The following is a 22443-nucleotide window of genomic DNA, read 5'->3' on the forward strand; positions in this document are numbered from 1 at the left end:
TCATTTTTAGTGAGGCAGAATCCATTTTGGATTTGGCCGAATCCTTTGTGAAAGATTCGGCTGAATACCAAACTGAATTTGCATATGCAAATTAGGGATGGGAAAGGGACAACATTTTTTACTTCCTTGTTTTGTGACAAAAAGTCACTCAGTTTCCCTCCCCCTAATTTGCATATGCAAATTAGGATTTGGTTGGCCTGGCGGCAGGATCCTGCTGAAAAATGTGTATCCTGGCCAAATCGCAAACGGAATCCTGGATTCGGTGCATGCCATAACTCCCAACTGTCCCGTTTTTAGAGGGACAGTCCCTCTTTTGACAGCTCAACCCGCAGTCCCTCTTTTGTACTGGAAAGTCCCGATTTTCTCTGCACTGAACAGCCAGAAAAAGAAACATTGTTATTAACTCAAGCTGGTCATAGATGTATATATTTTTAAAGGATCCAATCGTTATCGTGAGACCACGCTTATCTCGATATGATCATTTAAATGTACGATGTGTCCATCAACTAAAAAGACCATTTCAGGCAATATTGCCAGCAAAACTGAAGAGTAGCTGCCTGCTTGGCCCTCCAGACATAGATAGATTGCATTGGGACCGATAAAGATTTTTAAACCTGGCCGATCAATTTTCTGGCAGATGTCGGACGAAAAATCGTAAGATTGTTCGAATTCCACTAACCGCACGATAATTTGACGGATTGGTCGGACTGCGCTGAAATCGTCGTTCACCAAAGAATAATCGTCGCGTCTATGGGGACCTTTGATTGGCTTTTGGGAGACAGCCCAGAACAGCCAGAGCAGCAGATAAGATACTTTTGTAACGATTTCGAGATAAGCAAATAAGTAATTGTAACAATATAAGATAACCGGTCTCTTGGGAGAAGTTAGACTCACAGCTTAAAGGGCAATTCACCTTCAATAACAAAACTGTAATAACTGGAAAAAAAACACAGAAATGTGTTCAAACTTTCATAACCAAATTTTGTAAAATGAACATGGTAATTAGGGTGTGTGTCCACAACAATGGGCGTGGTCAAAAAAATCAGCAACTTTTTTGTCCCTCTTTTAATTTCCAAAATGTTGGGACTTGGGAGGTAAGGGTGCATCCCTGGTCTTTTTAATATATAAAATCGTTACAACTGCACAACCTCTGGATATTTTGGGGGCCCTAAAATTATTTTGCTGTGGGGCCCAGTAACATGCAGTGCCTATAGCTGCTCATTGGCTGAGACCCATTTATACAGCAGCCAAACTAACTACTTCCACCATGTCTGACTGCTGCTACATAATGACAAGCGTCTCCTTCTCTGATAAACGGCTCTTAAGTTTATTACAGGAATGAGTAAATGTAAAGGGTGAAACAGGATGAAAGCATGGACAACTATCAGTCACAGGCGCGCTCCCGCTACAACTAGGACGTCACACACAGGCAATCTGTCACGCCGTTCTCCGCCCACGGGGGCGCGCGATCACGTGTCACCTTCCGCTCGCTGTCATTGGCTTATTCGTAACAGTGGGGAGTTATCGGCAGCGGTGATTGGACGGCTTCTTCCAGACTGCAGAAATTCAAAAAAACACTCAATGTTGGTCAAAAGCGTCTGAGGCACCGTAGAGGTTGCACAGATACCCGGGGCGCATAAAGGTTTAAATAGTGCAGTGTCGGGCGCTCGCGCCTTCTTCTCACAGGTTAGTAGGGTGTTACTAATAAGTGTAAGTCTTATAGCCGGGCTCGGACTCGCTTTTCTCTTATATCCCGGGCTTCTGTATGGGGCACGTTTATCCTGGGCTTGTGATTGTCTCCCGTTCCCTTGTCTCCTGGATAGTCTTTATATTGATTGTTATTGCTCCTATTTATACTTATTATCTGTCAAGCAGACGCTTTAAATAATGCATGGGAAAGTGACAACATGGCAGCCCTTTTAATGCCTCTGCTTTCACCATTTTTTTTTTTCAATTCATTTTTGGAATGAAAACAATCAGGAATAATGATCCGAAGCCCAGTGGTTCACCTTTTAACTTATAAATATAAATATATTATAGAATAGCTCATTCTTAGCAGATTTGCAATTGCCCTTTATTTTTTTATTCTTTAAAGTTTTTAAATTATTTGCTTTCAACTTTTGGCTCTCCAGCTTTCAAAAGGGGGTCACTTACCCCATCTTGGGGCAGAGACAGACGCTGTTATTGCTGGCGTTTAGTCGCCCAGCGACAAATCACTTCTTCGGGCGACTAATCTCCCTGAACTGCCTCCAACCAGCTAAAATGTAAATCGCCGGCGGGATGGTACTCGGATTGCTTCGGCTTTCCGAAGTCGCCCGAAGTTTCCTCATGAGGTAGCTTCGGAAAATGAAGCGTTCCAAGTGCCATCCCGCCGGTGATTTACATTCTAGCCGCCGGGAAGGCAGTTCTGGGAGATTAGTCGCCCGAAGAAGTGATTTGTTGCTAAACGACTAAGCTCCCGAAATAGCAGCGTGTGTCTGTCCTAAATATAATAAATGCTCTGTAAGGGTTTAAGCACACTGGCAGATCCCGGGATAATTTAGTCGCCCGGCGACTAATCGCCTTTTTTGTGGGGCGACAATCTCCCCCGAATTGCTTTCTGCTTGCTTAAATTAAAAATCTCCTGCAGCAATGCACAAATGGCGCTTCGATTTCCGAAGTTGCCAGAAGTTTCCTTGTGAGGTAACTTTGGGCAACTTCGGAAATCGAAGCGCCGCGAGTGCATTGGCGCTGGCTTTGTTTTTAAATTATAGCAGGCAGGGGGGAGGCAGTTCGGGGAGAGACGAGTAGTCGCCAGGCGACTAAATCTCCCCGGATCTGCCCGTGTGCTTAAGCCTTAAGGCTACAAATGTATTATTGCAACTTTTTATCACTCCTCTTTCTATTGAGGGTCTCTGCTATTTATTCATATTCCAGTCTCTTATTGTAACCTCTGCATGGTTGCTAGGGTAACTTGCACCCTAACAACTAGATCGCTGCAATTGCAAACTGGAGAGCTGCTGAATAAAAATCTAAATAACCCAAAAACTAAAAATAATAAATGAAAGCCAACTGCAAATTGTCTCAGAATATCCCTCTAAAAGTATATTTAAAGGAACAGTAACATGAAATTTTGTCTGTAAAAAATTTGTTTACCCTTAACGAAAAAAAACCCACCAGCACACATTTAACTTTACATTCGCAAAGACTTTATTAAGAAATATCTTACCGAAACTCCGCTTGTGGTCCTCTTCTGAAAAGGCGACATGGCGACGATCCGTCTGGTGGTGCTCAATTTCTCCTCCCTGGCCATCTATAGAAGGTAGGGAGGAGAAATAGAGCGCCGCCTGATGGAACGTCGCCTTTTCAGAAGAGGAGCGCAAAGGGAGTATCGGTAAGAAATTTCTTAATAAAGTCTTTGCGAATGTAAAGTTAAATGTGGGCTGGTGTTTTTTTTCCGTTAAGGGCAAACACATTTTTTATAGAAAAAATTTCATGTTACTGTTCCTTTGAAAGAGCCCAATTTAACTGAATGTAAGGGCTAAACCGCTCCATTAGGGCTATTCCACACGGGGAGATAGCGACGCGTTTGCGGTCGCGGCGACAAAGCGCCGCGACAGTCGCCGCGACCGGCGCAGGCGACAGTTTTGTATGGGCGCCTATGTAAAAACGCCTGTGCTAACCACACGAGGCGATGCGCTTTTCAACAGTCGCCTGAAAAAGCCTGGCGAGGCATTTTCAGGCGACTGTTGAAAAGCGCATCGCCTCGTGTGGTTAGCACAGGCGTTTTTACATAGGTGCCCATACAAAACTGTCGCCTGCGCCGGTCGCGGCGCTTTGTCGCCGCGACCGCAAACGCGTCGCTATCTCCCCGTGTGGACTAGCCCTTAACGCTGCTTACATTGGCAATGAATCTTAGACTTCTGCCCCATAAAATAAGTTGCTTTATTTTGGATTAGAAAAATGCATAAAGTCAGCTAATTGACCTTAAAGTGAAAATGTATAAAATGATGATCCCTATGTACGCAAAGCTGTCTCCTGGCCATGTAGCAGCCAAACTGTAACATTTAATTGCCGTCAGCTGGAATGTCCTTCATGTTATCCCTAAACGTTAAAGGGATAGTTTACCTTTCAGTTAACATTTGTTTTAGTGTAATATAGAATATCATATTCTAGGTAACTTTTCAAACCTTTTTTTATTTTAAATATCTAAGTTTTTATGCCCATTCCGCAAAAAAATTCAATTTATGAATCTAGAGTTTTACTGTTACTTTTTAGTACAAGTATAGTACCGGTTATCCAGAATGCTCGGGACCTGGGGTTTTCCGGATAACAGATCTTTCTTTAATTTGGATCTAATTACCTTAAGTCTACTAGAAAATCCTGTAAACACTAAACACCCAATACGGATTAATTATATTTGAGTTTGGATCAAATACAAGTCATTGTTTCATTATTACAGAGAAAAAGGAAATCCTTTTTCAAAATATGGATTATTTGATTATAATGGAGTCTAGGTGACATCCATTCTGTAATTCGAAACTTTCTGGACAGCGTGTTTCTGAATAATGGATCCCATACCTGTACTACAGGCATTTGTTTTATCATTCTCCCATTCATCTTCCAGTTTCTCATGCCAGCCACTGCAAGGGTTCACTGGATTATAGCAACCAGATACAGATATCTTGTAAAATCTGAAATGCAGAGCGGCTGAACAAAAAGATATATAATTAAAAAATTGAACTTTAAGACCAATTGCAAATTGTCTACTTCTTGCCAAAAGTTAATTTAAAGGGTGGTTCACTAACTTTTATGTTAGTACAGGTATGGGATCTTTTATCCAGAATGCTTGTGTTTTCCGGATAACAGATCGTTCACCTAAATTACATCTTCACACCTTAAGGGTAGGACTCCACGAATGATTTCGGACTGATTTGAAGCACTGCGACAAAATGCATTCGACTTATCGCATGCGACAAAAATAAGGTAAGAGAGGGAATAGTCCCATGGTTGATCTGACACGACTGTCGGATGCAGACGCAGCATGCATCGTCTGCATCCGACAGTCGTGTTGCGTTGGATCAACGCTGCGACAATTGTGTATCTTACCTTATTTTTGTTGCGTCGCATCACTCCGAAATCGTTTGTGGAGTCCTACCCAAAGTCTACTTGAAAATCATGTAAACATTAAATAAACCCAATAGGCTGGTTTTGCTTCCAATAAGGATTAATTATATCTTAGTTGGGACCAAGTACAAGCTACTGTTTTATTATTACAGAGGAAAAGAAAACAATTTTAAAAAATGTGGATAAAATGGAGTCTATGGGAGATGGCCATTCCGTAGTTTGGAGCTTCCTGGATAATGGGTTTCTGGATAACTGATCCCATACCTGTATAGCAATTTTTCAATTAATCGTTATTTTTTTATTTTATTTTTTTTGCCTTGTTCTGTTTCTTTACAACTTTCAAATGGGGGTCACTGACCCCATATTAAAATAAATGCTCCGTAAAGATACATTTATTGTTATTGCCCTTTTTGATTACTCCTCTTTCTAGTCAGATCTTTTCCAATTCGTATTCCAGTCTTAGCAATCAGTTTACTGAATGTGCAAACTGGGGAGCTGCTGAATAAATAGTTAAATAACCCAAAACCCCCAAATAATAATAAATAATAATAATCTACATCAGGGGTCCCCAACCTTTTTCAACCATGAGCCACATTCAGATGTAAAGAAAGTTTGGGAGCAACACAAGCACGAAAAATGTTTCTGGGTGGTGCCAAATAAGGGCTGTGATTGGCTATTGGTAGTCACTATGTGGACTGGAAGCCTACAGGAGTCTCTGTTTGGCAGTACATCTGGTTTTTATACAACCAAAACTTGTCTCCAAGACTGGAATTCAAAAATAAGCACCTGCTTTGAGGCCACTGGCAGCAACATCCAAGGGGTTGGTGAGTAACATGTTACTCACGAGATTCTGGTTGGGGATGACTCTCTACATCAGTGGTCCCCAACCAGTACCTCGTTAGTAACATGTTGCTCCCCAACCCCTTGGATGTTGCTCCCAGTGGCCTCAAAGCAGGAGCTTATTTTTGAATTCCAGGCCTGGAGGCAAGTTTTGGTTGTATAAAAACCAGGTGTACTGCCAAACAGAGCCTCCTGTAGGCGGCCAGTCCATATAGGAGCTACCAAACAGCCAGTTACAGTCCTTATTTGACATCCCCATGGACTTTTTCATGCTTGAGCTTGTTGCTCTCCAACTCTTTTTTTTACATTTAAATGTGTCTCACGAGTAAAAAAAGGTTGGGGACTCCTGCTCTACATCATACTTGGTTAACTAAAAGGTGTCTGAACAGGGATTGGGCAGCAGAGCTGTGGCTGTGGTTTCTATCTCGAGCTCTTACACCAGTCTGTGGTCGCAGGATGTTGATGCATTTGCTTTCATTTTTGCTTTCCTGTTTAGAATGAGCCTACAACTCATAAACGATGAAAATGCAGGAAATGATATAACTGCAGAGAAGTGCGACTTGTTGTTTAGTCCTCCGACTACCGGAAGACCTTCTATTCTACGGCCCTCGCAGAAAGTTAATCTGCCACCAAAACCCACTCTTAAAAGCATCAAGGTATTTAATTTTTTTTTAAATCTGCATTATTTTATTAAATCCCCATTCTTGCTTGACTCTTTATTCCAGTTGGGTTTCTGAGGATTTTGATTGAATTTTGTTTTAGGTGACGTTTCAGACACCGATGCGAGACCCGCAGACGCAAAGAATTATGACACCCAGTGTTGCAAACAAGCCAGCGAATGCATTTTTATTGGAGGATTGTACACAAGCACTGGAGCAGCTGCACTTGTCTGTCCCCAGTAACTGCGGGTGAGTCCTTATGTAACACAGTAACTGGGATTGAAAATGTCTGTCAAGGTGATACCTGCCTCACTGCTAGTGTTTTATAAACTCTCCAGTAAGTGCAATACAGGGTGGTTATGACTAGGGATGCACCGAATCCACTATTTTGGATTCGGCTGAATACCAATCCGAATCCTAATTTGCATATGCAAATTAGCGGTGAGAAGGGGGAAAAAATGTATTTCCTTGTTTTGTGACAAAGTAACGCGATTTCATTCTACACCGAGCATTTGGTCTCTACTATGTAACCTGTGCTTTGAATGGTTGCTCCTATGGCTATACAGCAGCTTGTTTATTATATAAACTATAGTAGTACTTATCTGTTATCTACTGTTACATAGTTAAATTGGGTTGAAAAAAGACAAAGTTCATCAAGTTAAACCCCTCCAAATGAAAACCCAGCATCCATACACCCACCCCTTCCTACTCTCACATAAATTCTATATACCCATATCTATACTAACTATAGAGTTTTGTATCACAATAGCCTTTGATATTATGTCTGTCCAAAAAATCATCCAAGTCCCTCTTATAGTCATTAACTGAATCAGCATCACAACATCACCCGGCAGTGCTTTCCACAACGTCACTGTCCTGACTGTGAAGAACGTAGGGGACGTTGCTTCAAATGAAAGTTCTTTCTTCTAGTCTAAAGGGGAGGCCTCTGGTACGTGATCCACTTTATGGGTAAAAAGGTCCCCTGCTATTTGTCTATAATGTCCTCTAATGTACTTGTAAAGTGTAATCATGTCCCCTCGCAAGCGCCTTTTTTCCAGAGAAAACAACCCCAATCTGACAGTCTACCCTCATAATTTAAGCCTTCCATCCCTCTAACTAATTTATCTGCCAGCTTGCTTTGATTGTGAATTCCAAGACTGAGGAAAACAAACTTTAAATAATAAATATAGCGTAAGTAAAGTTTATTTTGCTCAACCAACATGATAGAAAATGATTTGGGATTATTTATTAGTGACAGGTCCCCTTTACCTGACAGGCTCAGAGGTTTAGAAACTTCAACTAACAATAACTTGGATAACCAAACCTCTCAGCAAAAAATTAACATGACCTATTGGTAACTTTTAATGTACATTCATATTTTAAAAAGTAGTTTTTTAGTGTCAGTGTCACTTTAATGGTCCTTCGAAGTGTTTGCACAAAACTTGTTGTAGGCATAACTACACACAAAAGGGAGAATTATTATATCACGTGTGTTTTGTTCATCACCAAAGACCTGTGAGTGCGGTGGATGATGATGATGATAATAGATAGGTGTGTGTGTATAGATAGAATATAGTATAAATAAAATAGCTTCTGATATTCATAGCCTTAAAGGAAAACTATACCCCCAAAATGAATACTTGAGCAACATATAGTTTATATCAAATTAAGTGGCATATTAAAGAATCTAACCAAACTGGAATATATATATTTAGGTAAAAATTTCCTTTTACATCTCTTGCCTTGAACCACCATTTTGTGATGGTCTGTGTGTTGCCTTAGAGATCACCTGACCAGAAATACTGCAGCTCTAACTGTAACAGGAAGAAGTGTTGAAGCAAAAGACAGAAAATCACCGACACAACCGGATATTTCTAGCAGGGAAACGTTGCATCCTCTAATAAACGAGCAAGGGTTTCCCTGCTAGAAATATCCTGTCGTGCTGGTGATTTTCTACTTCGCTGTCTTTCTTGGAGGCTGCCAATACCTTCTTCATTGAGCACCAGGTTTCACAAGCTTTGGACGGCCAGGGTGTGCGAGGGAACCCCCCTTTCCAGCAAAAGACAGAACTCTGTCTGTTAATTGGCTCATGTGACCTAAAAAGTATGGTTTGTTTGTGTGCACCGTGAATTCTACCCAATGGCACATACTACTAAAAATGTATTTTATGAAAATGGTTTTACATATGAGCTGTTTTGTGTATTATCTTTTTATAGAGACCTACATTGTTTGAGGGGTATAGTTTTCCTTTAAAATCCGCTACTGTTTCCTTTACCTGTCTGACCTTCTGTTTGGTTGAGGAACACTAGAATATACCCAATAAGCATCAACGGCAGCCCAGAGTACACTGCGTTTGAAACATATAGGGGCGTATTTATCATGCTTTGTGTAATAAATAAATAAATAAATAAAAAAAAATAAAAAAAAAGTGAAGCATTGCCGGTGACTTTGCCGAGGGAAACCAATCCGCAACTAGATTAGACGAGTTAGAAGACAAAAGCAATTATCTGGTTGCTATTGCAACATCACCGGTAATGTTTCATTCCACTTTTTACACAGCATGATAAACAGGCCCCTTAGAGTTAGAGGAAGACGTGTTGGAGGTATTGATGAAGCCCATCATTAGTCTACTGTATCTCTAGTCTGGTACAGAAAGCCCTGTACATTAGCTGCCTAAAACTAAATTAATTTTGATGTGCTTTGGTGGGGATGATGGGGATGATGCCAGTTGTACCACCTGAAAGGCTTCAGCTTGGGCACCTGTACTTTAAAGTCGAAGGGTGTCCATCTTACAAGGTCCAGTGGAGGCGATAAATTGGACTATATAGCTACATGCTAACCTTGTCAGATTGCAGATTAAATTTATATTTTACTTTAATTTTCTTTAGGCCAAATCCAGTAGAAACGAATAAATTGGTTTCCGCTAACCAACCGGATTCAGATGAATTGCCTATGAGCAGCACAGGGGCATATAGCATTGATTTTGACAACCTCAACCCATTTAAGAGTAAAACTCAAATGCTGAATTCCCCAATAAAAGCTGATCTTCCAAGCCATATGGAGAATATGGAAGCCACCACTCCTGTAATTCCAGCAGGTGAAGCCTCTAAACACATGGAGTCTTCAAATACGTCTGCAGCAAATCTAGATTCCCCTGTTACAGTTCAGTTCTCTTCTGAAAGCAACAACGTAGGTGTATCCGATAAATATGCACTGGATGACACCCTTCCCCTCTCAGAGTCGGGCATTAAAGATTTACAGGGGTCCAATAAATCATCCAATAGCATAGAAGAGCCTGTATCATTGGATAAGGACATGTGTTCAAGTAATGAAAAGAACGTTGAAGCTGTAACAGATGAAGCCAATTCTGATGCACAAAGCCCCCCTCCTGTTCCAAAATCCTCATACAGTTTTGACCTAGATCACATTGACATGATCAATCCTTTTAAAACCGGAGGTTCCAAGCTTCAGAACTCACCAGCAGGAGTAAAGCAAACTCCTCCTCCAGAAGATGTAAATGTGGCTAAAACTGAACCAGTAAAGCTTGAGTTTAATTTTAGTGATGGCGATGCCCCTGCGAGAAAACCTCCCCCCAAAAAACTCGGAAAGAGACCGCCCGTTAAAACTGCTACCAAGAAACCAGTTCCGAAACAGGAAACCACGGCAGAAAAACAGGAAACGCAAACTGCAAAGCCAGTAGAAGATGAAGTCGTTGTTCCAAAGGCATCATACGAGTTTGACTGGGAGAAGTTTGATGATCCAAATTTTAATCCATTTGGATGTGGTGGGTCAAAGGTCTCCAGCTCTCCCAAGGGCCAGAAGGTCGCAAATGAAGTGCAAGCTGCTTGCAAACCAAAAGCAGAAGACACTGACTTGACACCAGCTGAGAATGCTGATGGGAAGAAGGACCTTGGAGAAATAGAGTAAGTCTCCTTTAAAGGGATTGTTCACCTTTGAGTTAACTTTTAGTATGATGTAGACGGTGATATTCTGAGACAATTTGCAATTTGGTTTTTTTTTTTTTTTTTTAGTTATTTAGCTTTTTATTCAGCAGCTCTCCAGCTTTTAGTTTCAATTCTCTGCTCACTAGGGTCCAAATTCCCCTAGCAACCATGCATTGATTTCAATAAGGGTATGGAATATAAATAGGGGAGGGGTTGAATAGAAAGAAGAGTAATAAAAAGTAGCAATAACAATACATTTATAGCCTTACAGAGCATTAGATGGGGTCAGTGACCCCCTTTTTGAAAGCTGGAAGAAGTCAGAAGGCAAATTCAGAAACTATAAAAAATAAACAGACCAATTGAAAATTTACTTATAATGAACTTTTCTGTAACATACCAAACGTTAACTTAAAGGTGAACCACCTCTTTAAACTCTGCACTGTTTGTAGCAAACGTACATGTACAACATGATTATGCAAGCTCTTTGGGCTTTTCTTATAGTGTGCATAAGTTTATTTCTCCAGTCATTGAATAGGAGAGAATTTTGGCGCTGCATCAGCAATAATAAACAAGCTGAATCCTTTACTGCTTGCTGTGAGACTGAGCTGGTCTAAGCAATCAAGATCTAAAGGCCCCCATACACGGGCCAATAAAAGCTGCCGACAGCCCAAGTGTGTGGGGCCATCCGACGGGCTTCTGCGATTGATGACTTGGCGAAAGTCGCCAATCCCGTTGGATCGCAGCCGCGTCTATACGGCCCCGTGATCCGACCGCCCGTATAGGATCCATTATGTGGGCATATCGGGAATAGATCCGCTCGTTTGGCGACATCATCAAACGAGCGGATCTCTATGGATCTTTCTTTTTCTGATTGTTTTGCCCCCACACAATGGGGTGTATTTATTAAAAAGTGAAATTAACTAGAGTGAAATTCCGCCACTCTCCATTCATTTCTATGGGATTTTTAAAAGAGTATTTATCAATGGGTAAAAGTTCACCATTTGATAAACACTCCTTTAAAGGAGAATTCAACCTGTAGTTTAAAAAAAAAACTCCTCCCCCCCCTAACCTGGGTAGACTGCCCCTAATTTTTTACTCGCCCCTCCATGCAGATTCTGGCCACGGGAGTTCATGCTAGCTATCTTCTTTGTCTGGTCTTTTTCTGAAGTTTTGGCGCAGTTGGAGTAAATGACCGGTCCCGAACCACTGTGCATGCGCCTAAAGTCCCGAAATTTTTTTTGGGAAATTTTCGTTACTTTCGCCACATGCGCAGTTGTTCAGGACCGGAAATTTGTTTGGGCATTTTATTTTACAGTGACTCTTCCCTATAAGTTAATTAAGTGTTCACCAATACATACAGGATGTGAGAAACGCCCAGTCTTTATGTTAGCACTGTACATACTGAATAGCAATATATATATAATCTATGCAGGCCTGCCCAGGATTCTGGTGTTGCTGAAGATAAATCACACACGGAAGATCAACCAGTGGTTTTAAGTAATGCTGACCTGCCACATGAGGTAAGACTTGTTTATTTTTCAGATACCACACAATGTGGGAAAACTATGAACACCACACCTCTCTAACCAGATTCTGACAAATACGAAGCAGCAATAACAAATCTAGACCATTCTCTGGTGGAAGGGTGCTTTCAAATGTTGCATGAAAAGTAAACCCGTTTGGCAAAATTAGGTGCAGAGAGAAACTTGTCTGCTGGTAGCACATGGAAATTTGTGTTTTTTTTTTTTTGGAGTTAAAAAGCACTTTAAAGGGGTTGTTCACCTACCCAACACTTTTCAGGTGAGTTTCAGATGAGTTTTCAGATTGTTCTCCAGACTTTTTTCAATTACTTTCCTTTTTTTAACGGTTTTCCAAAATATAAGTTTAAAGGAGACATATAGGATAAATGAAAAAAAAACCCTAATTTTGTAGGCAATTATAAGTAATATATGGTGTTGCTTTCACATTGTGCTATAAATTGTCTTTAAAAATAGCCCCTTTGTTAGAGCTCCTTATAGATGTTCACTGGTCCCTGTCTGTTTCAAATGAGGGGTGGGTGTGTCCTAACAGTCCCTGCCAGAAGCACAGTAGGAGGGGGACAGCCAATCACAGCCCTGCAGTCCTACAAGCACAGACAGGCTTCAGTTCCCTATCAGGTCTTGCTAGCTGCTGATTGGTTCCTGTCCTACAGTGCAGTGAGCTGGGAGCCGCCGGCTCCCCTGCACAGCCTGGGAATTCAGTAAGTGGAAGAGAAGGGAGGGATTATTAGGGTTTTTTCAGAAATATTCAATAAATCAGCCTGAAACACTACATTTTAAAGCACAATTCTTCTATATCTAAATGAGTACAATGCACTGGCGCATTCTTATTTTTTACACTGTCTACTTTAAAGGTGAATGTTCTTGTCTGGCAGCTCAGTAATTCAGGTGCAGATTCTGTTACAATTTTACAACATTTAGTTGATACATTTCTCAGCAGCATCTCTGGAGTATTGGCAACTATTGTATTAATTCTAACAGCTGCCTGTAATGAAACTCAGGGATTTTGCTCGGCAGGGACAAATAAGAAATGAAGGTGAAAAATTAAAGTTTTACACTTCAATATTAGAAAAACGGTTACATATAGAAAGTAGTTGGAAAAAGTCTTTATTTCTGGTGAACTATCTGAAACCAACTGAACTGAAAAAGGTGGAAGGTGAACAACCCCTTTAAATCAAAATGTATATCCCTTTAACATTAGCCAAATTATCTAAGATTGATCTTCTGCATCTGTCTAACCACCAACCTTTCAATATACAACCAAGAGCTAAATGATCTCCCTTCGGGCCCAGCTTTCCAAACATCCCTTTTTAACTCGTATTCATGATCTATGATTGTCCCCATACTAAGGAAAAGCCACCCCAAAGTGTTCCCTTTAATGTCCGTTTTTGTTGTCCTGCTTGTCCCATTTAGGGGAGCGTCTGCCTTTTGCCTGGATGATATTTAGTCAATAACTAACATAGTGGTGTGATATGTCATATGACTACCTTCAGGCTGGTTTTCCTTCATTACATCAATCTGGTTGGCATTGAGAATGAAGCATTACACTGGAATGTGAACTTTACTTGGCTACTTTGTGCTCAGCTGTGGGAACAATGGCCTTGTCTATGGATACTAAAGGATTTTTTTTAATAGCAATTTTATTTTGTTTTAAATTATAGCAAACTACTGAGAGTTCTCCGGTGGAAAATGAGACCCAACCAGAAATTTGTACAGTCAGAGATGAACCTTTCCAAAAGGAAGTGGACCATAGAAGTCCAGACATTACCCCTCCAGAAATAAATGGAACAGATTCGGAGTTTAAATTAGCCACAGAAGCAGACTTTTTACCAGCTGCAGATATGGACTTTAAACCAGCTTCAGAAAGTAAGATTCTTGTTCTGGGAGGTGATTTATTTTCCATTATAAACAGTTAGGCCCATAAATCTTTGGACAGAGACAGTTGTTTTTCTAATTCTGTACATTACCACAATGAATTTTAAATGAAATAACTCTGATGCAGTTGGAACTGCAGACTTTCAGCTTTAATTCAGTGGGTTGAACAAAAAGATTGCATACAAATGTGAGGAACTAAAGCCTTTTTTTAACATAATCACTTCATTTCAGGGGCTCAAAAGTAATTGGACAAAATAAAAAACTGAAAATAAAATGTTAATTTCTAATACTTTGTTGAAAACCCTTTGCTGGCAATGACAGGCTGAAGTCTTGAACTCATGGACATCACCAGATTCTGGGTTTCCTCCTGTTTAATGCTCTGCCAGGCCTTTACTGCAGTGGCTTTCACTTGCTGTTTGTTTGTGGGCCTTTCTGTCCCAAGTTTAGTCTTCAACAAGTGAAATGCAGCTCAATTGGGTTCAGATCAGGTGACTGACTTGTCCATTCAAGAATATTCCACTTCTTTGCTTTAATAAACTTCTAGGTTACTTTGGCTGTATGTTTTGGGTCATTATGAAACGCCTCCCAATCAATGTGACTGCATTTAGCTGGATTTGAGCAGAGAGTTTCTCTGAACAGCTCAGAATTCGTTCTTGTGCTTCTGTCCTGTGTCACATGATGGATAAACACTAGTGTCCCAGTGCCACTGGCAGCCATGCACGCCCAAGTCATCACACTGCCTCCCAAATGTTTTATACATCATGTGGTATGCTTTGGATCATGAGCTGTTCCACGCCTTCTCCATACTTTTTTCTTGCCATCATTCTGGTAGAAGTTGATCTTGGGTTTTACCTGTCCAAAGAATGTTCTTCCAGAACTGTGCTGGATTTTTTTTTGAGCAAACTCCAATCTAGCCTTTCTATTCTTGATGCTTATGAGTGGCTTGCACCTTGCAGTGCACCCTCTGTATTTACTTTCATGTAGTCTTCTCTTTATGGTAGACTTCTGCTTCATTGATAATGACATAACAAAGGTATTACCCACACCTGCCCATGAAATAGCCTTTGAGTCCATTGTCAGGTGCAGTTACTTTTTCCAATTACTTTTGAGCCCCTGAAATGATTGTGTTAAAAAAGGCTTTGGTTCCTCACATGTTTGTGCAATCTTTTTGTTGAACCCGCTGAATTAAAGCTGAAAGTCTGCAGTTCAACTGCATCTGAGTTGTTTAATTTAAAATTCATTGTGGTAATTTTATAGAACCAAAATTAGAAAAAAAAAGTTGTCTGTCTTAATATTTATGGGCCTAACTGTAGATGACGGCTTTCTTAAGAACCAATCATTTTCTTTTCTTTATTGCTGTAAGATTACATCAAGTACTTCTGCTGTTGCCTTTGTAAGGCATTAGGCAGTAAGCTACTCTTCCGTATGCTATGTATGCCTTCATAAAGTCAAATGGTAAAGGGCATAGAATTTTGTGACATAAGTTACCCTTGCTGTTGAACGTAGCCTTCAAGTGAATAGTTAGAATTGCCTTTGAAGGGGTGGTTCACCTTTAAGTTAATTTTTAGTATGTTATAGAATGGCCAATTTTAAGCACTTTTTATAGATTTTGAATGATTTGGTTTCTCCTGACTCTTTCCAGCTTTCAAATGGGGGTCACTGACCCCATCTAAAAACAAATACTCTGTAAGGCTACAAACGTATTGTTGTTGCTACTTTTTATTACTCCTCTTTCTATTCAGGCCTCTGCTATTCATATTCCAGTCTCTTATTCAAATCAGTGCATGGTTGCTGGGGTAATTTGGAGCCTAGCAACCAGATTGCTGAAACTGCAAACTGGAGAGCTGCTAAATAAAAAGCTAAATAACTCAAAAACCACAAAAAAAATTAACGGGTTCCAGCTCTGTAATAGGAAGCTTATTTGAGCCAGCTTCAGATAAAGGTGGGGAAACAACAATGTTTTTTCAAAAGCTCTTAGGATTTATATTCCCAGTGTGCTCTGATACAATCATCGGATGGTATTTATAGCTGTATTGTGAATCAACTGGTAGCAGATCAAACATGATTTGTACATCAGAGAGACGGCTGCATCTTCAGCATCTTTGCTTAGTGTCTGACCCGTGCTAAAAACTCAACATTTGCGTCTTTTTTTAATATATAGCTTCCTCTGACAGTCTAGCTGATCCCTAAAGGTAACCTTGGCTACCAAAATAATCCTAATAAACAGACAATCTTGCAAACCTATTGTTTTTATGTCTGTCCATACTTGATTTAATCCGTTGCCCCTCTGCTTGCATGCTTTCACCATTTCTTTTTTGTTTTTTAGTTTTCTCTGAAGGATTTGGTCATCCCATTGAAATTGACTATCTAGAGAATTTTGGCTCTAATTCAGTAAGTTTCCATGCAAACAGGTCTATATACCCTTCAAATGTAGGCATGTCTGTATTCTGAAAGGGATTCTGTCATGATTTTTATGATGTAGTTTATTTCTAAATTACACTGTTTACACTGCATATAATTCACTCTACAATATAAGATTTAATTCCTGAACCAGCAAGTATATATATATATATATATATTTTTGTGTTAGTTGTAATATTGGTGTGTAGGTGCATCTCAGGTCATTTTGCCTGGGCAGGTGCTTTCAGAAAGAGCCAGCAATTCTGGCAGGCTGTTGTTTCTCCTACTCAATGTAACTGAATGTGTCTCAGTGGGACCTGACTTTTACTATTGAGTGTTGTTCTTATATCTACCAGGCAGCTGTTATCTTGTGTTACGGAGCTGCGATCTGGTTACCTTCCCATTGTTCTGTTGTTAGGCTGCCGGGGGGGGGGATATCACTCCAACTTGCTGTACAGCAGTAAATTCTGACTGAAGTATAGCAGAGCACAAGTCACATGACTGGGGGCACCTGGGAAACTGACAATATGTCTAGCCCCATGTCAGATTTCAAAATTAAATATAAAAAGATCTGTTTGCTCTTTTAAGAAACACATTTCAGCGCAGAATGAAAAAAGATGTTTTCCCATGACAGTATCCCTTTAACTTCTGTTGTCTCTGCACCGATTTGAATAATTTAACTCTGTCTGATCTGCAAGGGCAGCCCCTGCCATATGGATAATGCACTCTTTCTCTTGTGCAGTTTAAGGAGTCGGCACTCAGGAAGCAGTCTCTGTATCTGAAATTCGATCCCTTGTTAAGGGAGTCTCCAAAGAAAAATGCTGCAGGCAACAGCTTGCTTCCCAGTGTTCCCCTGAAGAGCAGGTAGAAAACCATCACTAGCTTTTATTCTACCAACTGCATATTCTGTGGCTGCATAATACATACTTGTGTACATGTTTGTGAAGATTCTTGTGCATCCAGGTCATGGTATATCTCTACAAATGTGTCCAATCAACTGGACTTGCCATGTCTTTTTCCTAGAAGATGTTTCACCAGTCATCCAAATGGCTTTGTCAGTTCAGAACAAGTCCTTCTAAACTCAGAAAGCCAGTTGAATGACTGGTGAAACGTCTCCAAGGACAAAAAACCCAGCAAGTCCAGTTGATTGGGCTTATTTCTACAGATAACTTGTGTCCACTTTTTGTTGCAGTTTCGAGCTCTTTGGAGGAATATCAGAGGTTAATTTCCCACTTATCCCATCTTTTGAAAATGAGGAAAAACCGAAAGGACTGGATCTTTTGGGGACTTTCACAGTTGCGGTGAGTTGCTGCAGGCATTCTTGCCTAAAGATCATGAATATAAGGGTAGAGCCATGCTCTGATTCGGGAGATTTAGTCGCCCTATGATAAAATGCCTCTTCTTCGGAGCGACTAATCTGGCTGAACTACCTCCTGCCGGCTAGAATCTAAATCGCTGGTGGGATGGCACTTGGAGCGCTTCGTTTTCCGAAGTCGGGCAAAGTTTCCTCATGAGGCGACTTCGGAAAACAAAGCACACTGATTGCCATCCCGCCGGCGATTTTCATTATAGCTGGTGGGAGGTAGTTCAGGGAGACTTTGCCCAACGAAGAGATTTGTCGCTTGGCGACTAATCTCCCCGAATCTGAGCGTGTCTCATTGTAAAAACTGATTGTGTTATAGGATACTTTGAGTTAAAACTTTTTTTTTTTGAGCATGTAATTAAGCCTGTAAATAGCTCACACTTCCCATTGTCAGGATTGGAATGTCATTTTCTGCATGTTACCATGGTAGATTTTTTTTTTTTTTTTATTGTATATACAAACTGCTTCTTTGTTACATGCACAAACAATGGCAGGTTTTAGGGCTTGATGCCTTGTTGTTGTTCCACAGGACGCTGCTCCTTTAATTGTTGATGCTCCCAGCAGTGTGGCTGTTCCAGATCCTTTCCTTTTAACTTCTGATGCCATCGTTGAGGTGCTGAAGTACAGCCAGAAAGATATGGATGCAGCAATAGAAGCAGTTCGGTTAGAGGTAAGTAATGCTTTTTGGGAGCGTGCTATTGACAATATTGCAAAGACCCCCTGCAGCTAGATTCCCCTCTTAGTATTGCTCAGTGCAGGATCTTTTCTGGTCAATGGCAAAAGATTGTGATTTCTTTTTCCTAGCTCTTCCTCAATGTTGTGCACGGTGAGTGATTCCTGTGAAATCAGGATTTTGCTGAAAGGGCTTGTACATTTTTTTTTTTTCCTTTCCATTGTTTTCCGATTGCTCACCAGAAATAGACTTTTTTTTTCCCAAATGCTTTCCATTTTTTTTAAATTTTTGTTTAGTTGTCTCTGGGGTTTTGAGTCTGGCAGCTCAGTTCAGGCAAACTCTAAACTGTTAAAATTCTCCAACATTTAGTTTCGCAACTATTGTATCTATTCTAACAGCTGCCTTTACTGAAACTCAGGGATTCTGCTCAGCAGGGACAAAGATAAGAAATGTATCAATTTAGAACAGTTTACAGGGTCAGTGACCCCCCCCCCGAGCTGCTTTAGAAGGTGAAACATTACACTTTGCATTTCAATTAGGGATGCACTGAATCCACTATTTTGGATTGGCCGAACCCCAGATTCCTTTGCGAATGATTTGTCGTGTAATTTCCCTCCCTGCTCCTAATTTGTATACGCAAATTAAGATTTGGTTTAGCTGGGCAGAAGGATTGGGACAAATCCTGCTGAAAAAGGCCGAATCCCGAACTGAATCCTGGATTCGGTGCATCCCTTATTTCAATATTACAAAAACAGTCACACATAGAAAAAGAAAGTAATTGGAAAATGTATTTTTATGGTGAACTGTCTGAAACCAACTGAAGTGAAAAAAGTGTTGGAAGGTTTTAAAGAAAGTCCTTTATTCTGTCAAACTGAGAGCTACACCGGAAATTAAACCTTCTGTATATATATCATAACATTTTCTTTGTATATAATTAAAAATTTTGCCCAATGCTTTTACACTACCTCCATGTTTCTCTGTGAGGGGGCAGCCATGTTTGTGCAGCAGAAATCCGTTTAGCATTAAATGCCAACTGACAAGTTGAGAAAGGGACAGTCTGGGTTAGAAACTATAAATAACAATTACTTACAAAAGCAAACTTGTTGGCAAAAAATTAACATGACCTATAGGTAACTTTTCATTTACATTTAATATTTTAAGAGTAGCTTTTTCATATCTTTATAAAGTCTAATGTGGCGCACCACCCAAATAATTGGATCATGGAACAATGTAATTCTGATCAACTTTCCATTATACACATTTACATTTCCATATACAATTGCAACTACAAGCAGTATCTGTTTATCCCATTCTTTTCTCAGTCTGTTTTTTTTTTATTTATTTTTTTAACAACATAACTGGAGTAGTCGCTCCTCCAGGGCTGTTAATCAGCTGGCTTCTGCTACATTGTTTAAGAGTCTGAGCCAGGATCATTCAAACAGGACAGTGCTTATTATAGCAACTACATTTAAAATAATTGAATATGTTAAATTGAAAAGTTGAGCATACCAAAAAAAATTTTTTTTGGTTTTCCTACTTGCTATTTACCATTGAAATGTACAGCGTTTTAACAGATCAATATTGTTTTTTACTTAAAGGAGAATTCAATCCGTAATAAAAAAAAAACCCTCCTCAGGTAGATCCCCCCTAGCAAATGCCCCTAATTCTTTACTCACCCCTCTGTGCAGATTCTGGCTTCAGTTCACGGCAGCCATCTTCTTCTGCTCCGGTAATCTTCTTGTCTTTACGACATTTTGGCCACATGCACAGTTGGAGTAAATTTCCGGTCCAACAACTGCGTATGCGCCGAAAAGTCACGGAAATTTCCGATACAGTTTTTTAGTTTTTGTGACTTTCGGTGCTAGAAATTTACTCCAACTGCGCATGCACCGAAAAAGACAGAAGAAAGAAGATGGCTGCCGTGAAGTCCGAGGTCATAATCTGCACGCAGGGGTGAGTAAAAATAATTAGGGGCATTTACCCGGGGGGGGGCAGGTATGCTTGGAGGGAGGGGGTTCTACCCAGGGGAGGTGGATTTTTTTATTATGGGTTGAATTCTCCTTTAAAGGGGTTACTTTTAGTCTTTACAAATTAAATTCTGATTAAATCCAGTACTAGGTTCTGTACACTAGGATTTGGTTTACAACTGCTGTTTCTGTTGTACGGGGTATTTTCACATTATGGAAGGGAGCCCCAACAGAATAACCCCCCATACTTTAGGCTCCTATTCCGTTGTTCTATTTTTACTTGTACCTGTTAATACAGGTGCGTCCAAAAAATACTGCATTTGCTAAACATGTTGTCATTTTATTTGTATTAATTTGTACATTAATCTACTACCCCACTAGGTTCAAGAAAAGGATTTAGAAGTACTGGAGTGGAAAAACAGACATGAAAAGCTTTATCTTGAATATGTCGAAATGGGGTAAGCATCTTTTCATTAAGGTTAAATCATATACACTTTGTAGCACTTGCCAAATGCAAGCACCTGTTGCAAAGGTTTAAGTAGTGAATTGGCTGGAGCCTATAGTAGCAGGGTGACTGACTGGTTGCAGACCCTTGAAAACCTTGTTCTGTGAACTAAGTTTAGGCCCAAAAAAATGTTGGACCCTCAAAGAAGCATTTGGGGACCATGGGCGTCATTTATAAACACTGGGCAAATTTGCACCTGGGCAGTTACCCGTGGCAACCAATCAGACATTTGCTTTCATTGTTCTACTTGCTGGCTGGCTGAAAAAAATCTAATCACTGATTGGTTGCTATGGGTTACTGCCCTGTTGAAAATGTGTCCAGTGTTTATAAATGCGCCCTAGTACTTACTCCAGCATTCGGTTCGGGATAAGGCCAGGATTGTGCCTTTTTTCAGCAGGATTCAGATTCAGCCAAATCCTTCTGCCCGGCCGAACCGAATCCCAATGCTTCTGCCCGACTGAACCGAATCCCAATGCTTCTGCCCTGCCGAACCAAATCCTAATTTGCATAGGGGCAGGGAGGGCAATTGTGTGGCTTTTTTCACAAAACAAGGAAGTAAAAAGTGTTTTCCCTTCCCACCCCTAATTTGCATAAGCAAATTAGAACTCAGTTCGGTATTCTGACGAATCTTTCGCAAAGGGGTTCGGGGGCTCTGCTGAATCCAAAATAGTGGTTCGGTGCATCCCTAATAAATACATTATTTGCATATAACCCTTACAGCCCTGTCCTGGTTCTCTTCTTACATCACCAATTGTTCCTTCAGTGTCTCCTACAATGGAGTAGCATCTTCTCCCCTACCTCTTTCTGTTGGAGTTCCTCAAGGCTCTGTCATGGGACCATTACTATTCTCCCTCTATACTTCCTCCCTCGGCAAATTAATCAACTCGTATGGTTTCCACTACCACCTCTATGCTGACAATACTCAGATCTATCTCTCATCTCCTGATCTCAACCCAGAACTCCTAACTCACGTCTCCTCCTGCCTGTCCGCTAACTCTACCTGGATGTCACAACGCTACCTTAAATTAAACCTCTCTAAAACTGAAATGGTTCTCTTTCCTCCAACTAACACCAGTAGCATCCCCGAAGTATCCATCATAGTTAACAATTCCACTATCACCCCCTCTCCCCAGGCCCGGTGCCTTGGGGTTATCCTAGATTCTGCCCTGTCATTCACTCCTCATATCCAGTCACTTATTAAATCATGTCACTTCCACCTAAGGAACATATCCAAAATACGATCATTTCTCACCCAAGATGCTGCCAAAATTCTTATTCATTCTCTCGTCATATCACGTCTAGACTACTGTAACTCTTTTAATTGGCCTCCCCCTCCAGAGACTGTCACCTCTCCAGTCCATAATGAACACTGCTGCGAGGCTCATACACCTCAGCAACCGCTCCTCCTCTGCCATTCTGTCAATCCCTGCACTGGCTTCCGTTACCTTTCAGAATCTAATTCAAATTAATGACACTGACATTCAGAGTACTTCATAACTCTGCCCCACCCTACATCTCTGAACTCATCTCTATATACTCACCCACTCGCTTACTACACTCCTCTACTGACCTG

The 22443-nt window shown here is 40.6% G+C and overlaps 1 protein-coding gene across 4 annotated transcripts in view; it reads left to right on the plus strand.

Moving 5' to 3' along the window:
* Positions 1-1529: 1529 nt before the first annotated feature.
* The window catches only part of tacc3.L (transforming acidic coiled-coil containing protein 3 L homeolog), a 28525-nt gene continuing 7611 nt past the window's right edge, over positions 1530-22443 (plus strand). Inside the window, exons 1-11 of one of the 4 annotated variants that reach the window (XM_018251007.2) lie at positions 1530-1686; positions 6443-6602; positions 6709-6854; positions 9494-10528; positions 11982-12069; positions 13749-13953; positions 16289-16353; positions 17105-17226; positions 17555-17663; positions 18255-18395; positions 20747-20823. In XM_018251007.2, the coding sequence (XP_018106496.1) occupies positions 6444-6602; positions 6709-6854; positions 9494-10528; positions 11982-12069; positions 13749-13953; positions 16289-16353; positions 17105-17226; positions 17555-17663; positions 18255-18395; positions 20747-20823 (2147 nt within the window). In that variant the 5' untranslated portion in view covers positions 1530-1686; position 6443. 4 annotated transcript variants of the gene reach the window in all.

This window comes from Xenopus laevis, chromosome 1L (assembly GCF_017654675.1).
Source record: "Xenopus laevis strain J_2021 chromosome 1L, Xenopus_laevis_v10.1, whole genome shotgun sequence".
In the NCBI taxonomy this organism is placed as follows: Eukaryota; Metazoa; Chordata; class Amphibia; order Anura; family Pipidae; genus Xenopus; species Xenopus laevis.